This window comes from Camellia sinensis, chromosome 11 (genome assembly GCF_055761805.1).
Source record: "Camellia sinensis isolate YWXY chromosome 11, ASM5576180v1, whole genome shotgun sequence".
NCBI lineage: Eukaryota > Viridiplantae > Streptophyta > Magnoliopsida > Ericales > Theaceae > Camellia > Camellia sinensis.
This window is the reverse complement of record NC_138971.1, coordinates 178173444-178177088: the sequence shown is the minus strand read 5'-3', so window position 1 is coordinate 178177088 and position 3645 is coordinate 178173444. Positions and strand designations below refer to the sequence as shown.

Sequence of the window (3645 nt, the reverse complement as noted above, 5' to 3'; positions counted from 1 at the left end):
AAAAAGTCAAAAAAAACTTAAAATTTTTCCCAAACCAGGCTTTTTAACTCCAGGCTAAAATAATCAAAAAAAACCAAAAAACCAAAAGAATAGAGCCAAAAGAATTAAATTATATGAAAGAATTAAATTATATGAAAGAATTAAATTATCCAACAATGGCCCGTAATAAGCCAAAAGAAAAGAGCTGGACAACACAGACCGGACAGAAGCAATTTCATAAATAATTTCCTTTATAAACATCATATATATAAGGGAAGAGAGAGAGAGAGAGAGAGAGAGAGAGAGAGCATGCTCATGCAAGCAATAAAGTAAACATGGCTGAAGGACCCAACATCATAAACCACATTCATGAGTAGCTAACATAACCTTCTGTTCTTCATGTGCTGCACCTCAAAAAGAGTAGATAAAAACCCATATTAACATTTTAAGTTTGAAGTCCAAAACAAAAAGGCATATATAGAGAAACCCAAAGCTAGAATTTTTTAAAACCTAATATATGGTTTCTATCTCTTCCAATAGTAGCTCCATCGACTTGATTCCCAATGCCATCCAGACAAAAATCTATCATGGGTTGCTGATAGCTGTAATGTAACTAGCCAAAAATATTTACCTGTAATATCAAGGATGTCTATCAGCAAGCAAGGATACATTGAAAACTAAAAAATAAAAAATCTTCTAATCACATAAGCCTCATTTGATTCGACAGACAGCTGATTTAGCTTATAAAATTTGAAATCGTAAGTTCAAGCAATCGTCCGTCAAAAAGGTTTGGTATTTGGTTTCCCTTTACAAGTTTTTAGTTTATTTGTTTTTTCATCTTAAAAAGGTAAAACTTTTTTAAAGCTCTTTTAGATACTTTCTTTTAAGCTACCTTTTTGCACGTTCTCTGTGAGGCTTATGTGTTTTTAGGACACAAAATATATCGCAGAAGAAGAAGAAGGAAAGGAGCCATTACCAAAATGATTTTGAGAATGGAAAAAACAGAAGAGGACCAACTTTGTACCTATAAAATTTTTCAGGGCCATGGGTACCAGCTTCTTGTGCACATCAAGGCATTCATCATGTCTGGCTCTGAGCCTGAGGAAATTATCTTCTCATCAGCTTCTCTTGGTTCAGTATAAAAGCCTCATATGAATTAGCAATAGATACAGGAATTGCCAAAAGATCACGAGCCATCCTTGATAGGGTAGGATACTTTGAACTTGCATTTCTCCACCAACTCAATGCATTAACTCATGGGTCCATGGCAAGACAGGTTCCTCCAAATACCAATCTAGTTCCGACTGTCGTTGGGGGGCTTGAGTAGATTGGATGAACTGAATGTAATCTGGCAGAAGTTTATAACGATCATCCAAACTATGATTTTCTTCCTCAACATTTTTGTAAGAATCCTCCTCTATGTCCTCTTCTTCTTCTAACTCAGAAGATGAAGTTGAATCACTCGAAATGTTCTCTTTCAGGAAATTTGATGACATAGTTGTTGAAAAGGCTGCGAATGGCCTCCAAAACAGTTGTAACACCTGGGATTCCGTCACTATCATCAAATTTTGAAGAAGAAAACTCCAGATATTACATCTTGAATTGAGAATCCATTACCATATTGATCATCAATACCAAGTACATGTCCTTCCAATACTTGTCAAATTTTTTCAGCATTTTCCTCGCGACAAGTTGAATGAAAATGATCAGTGCTTGTGGACTTCTGAATCAGTATTGCCTGAAGCTCCCGAAGATGATAAAGATAGGCATTAGCAGTTGGATATTTTGATTCAAATAATGCCTCTGTTACCTCATAAATGCTATCCACAAGTTCACATATACTTCTAACCTTCTCCCATTCTTCTGCAGAAGGTACTTCATAATTATCCTGCACATCTTGTGAGGAAAACTCACCTCCAGGCTCTAATTTCAAAGCATCCTTGAGCTGGGCACTAGTGAGGTACCAAAGTGGTAATGATTTTCCAAAGGAACATAGTTCGTGAACATTGTCAATAATATTATTTATAGCTTTATACGCAACTTGCACCATTCGACTAGCAATGTCACCGCAACAACACACTTTGAATAGACGACCATTAAGTTGGAGTTCCCCCTTTCCTTGAATGTGATCCTTAACAATCTCTCGTGTTTCGCGATAAAGATTGTCATTTAACATAGTAATTGTGGATATCTTTTCCTCAATGTCCCAATCTTTCAAAAACTTCAGTATGATTTTGTGAGGTAACTCACTGAACCCATCCCAAATTTGACTAAACCTAAGGATCCACTTCTTCAACTTCCAATTATCGTCAATGAAATAGGCAGTTAGACACAGATAATCTTGTGGATATTCATAGCGCTTCTCGTACCTCAATATGTCAGCTGAGACTGAGAGGCTAATCTGTCCATCCAAATTTCTCAGAACTTGTTTAACTTTGCTTTCACCTCCTCATAAATTTCCAAGCAATAATGCCCAACATCATCAACACTAACACGAAATTTGGGATTAAGGTAGTTATAATTTTTTTTAACATAATAAAACTCTTCAACAGTCTCTGTTGGCAATGCTGCACAACAGAAAAGCTTTGCAATGGCTTTATGGGCTTCTTGTTCTTTGAAAGCATTCTTATCATTAAACCGACTCATTTCAGTCTCCCTTAACCCTGATATGGTATTGCTGCCATCAAATTCATAATCCAAATCATTCCCACCAATGGAAAATTCATCTCCATGGTCTCTTTCAAAACCCCCTGAACCATCAAACAAAGTGATTGAAACAGATGTCACATCTAAGTTCCAAACCATAACTCAAATTTAAAATGGAAACAAACGACGCCCTCCCACTTTTACCCCAAAAAAAAAAAAAGACACCCCACCCAAAAGAAGAGACATATGGGTATAGATGTCTATATGTATTATATATGATGTCAATGATAGTTGAATCAAAACATTTAGACTATACATACATGCATATTATATATGATGTCAATGATAGTTGAATCAAAACATTTAGACTATACATACATGAACACATAAATCTGAACTCAGAGATGAGGGGAAACAAAAGACAATCCTACCATAACAAGAGACATAATGGGCACAGTTGCATATATGTATTATATATGATACCAATGAGAGTTGAATCATAACATTGAGGCCATATATCTACACGCACATTACTTAAAGACTAAGGTAGTTTTTTATATAGTTTGCTAGAATGATTTTGGACATGAATATAATGACTATTCATATACCCTTCAATGGAATGAACATTCTCAACAAATTGTTGAATAGTAATTCCATTTTAAATGTTCTAATCGTTTCTTTCTACCAAACCAAACATGAAGATAGATACCATTCCATTACATCCAACCCAAAAAAACAAATCAAGGGAATTTGTTAGATGGACAACAATTGATGTGTATATATACATGTAAATAAAATCCAGATATACGTACATAATAGGCATACATGTTCATATCTATTCTATATGAAGCGAGGTCTTTATAAATATATAAATAAATAATTTTTAAAAAAAAATGAAAGTTGAATCACAACACAGTGATTAACTTCAGTATATATATCTTATGAGGGTGAATTGATCAGAATCATCATCACCATTCATTTCAATGTCGTTAGCATCAACAACGTCCTGATCCTCTGGTA

At 34.7% G+C, this 3645-nt stretch overlaps 1 protein-coding gene across 1 annotated transcript; it reads right to left on the bottom strand.

The window, feature by feature from the left end:
* Positions 1 to 262: 262 nt before the first annotated feature.
* Positions 263 to 2784, bottom strand: LOC145788810 (zinc finger BED domain-containing protein RICESLEEPER 1-like). The gene is made up of 3 exons (XM_082895714.1): positions 2556 to 2784; positions 1004 to 2424; positions 263 to 610 (listed from the first exon to the last, which is right to left on the bottom strand). Exons 1-2 carry the CDS (start codon positions 2782 to 2784, stop codon positions 1640 to 1642), a joined length of 1014 nt encoding a protein of 337 aa, XP_082751840.1. The 3' UTR covers positions 263 to 610; positions 1004 to 1639.
* Between the last annotated feature and the right edge of the window lie 861 nt (positions 2785 to 3645).

What these genes read in the sequence shown, in the direction of transcription:
- LOC145788810 (XM_082895714.1), bottom strand. Translation starts at nt 2,784, where the DNA reads ATGGTTTGGAACTTAGATGTGACATCTGTTTCAATCACTTTGTTTGAT. An exon ending in AGCCATTGCAAAGCTTTTCT is followed by an intron (nt 2,425 to 2,555) that starts GTTGTGCAGCAT and finishes ATTTATGAGGAG; the next exon opens with GTGAAAGCAAAGTTAAACAA.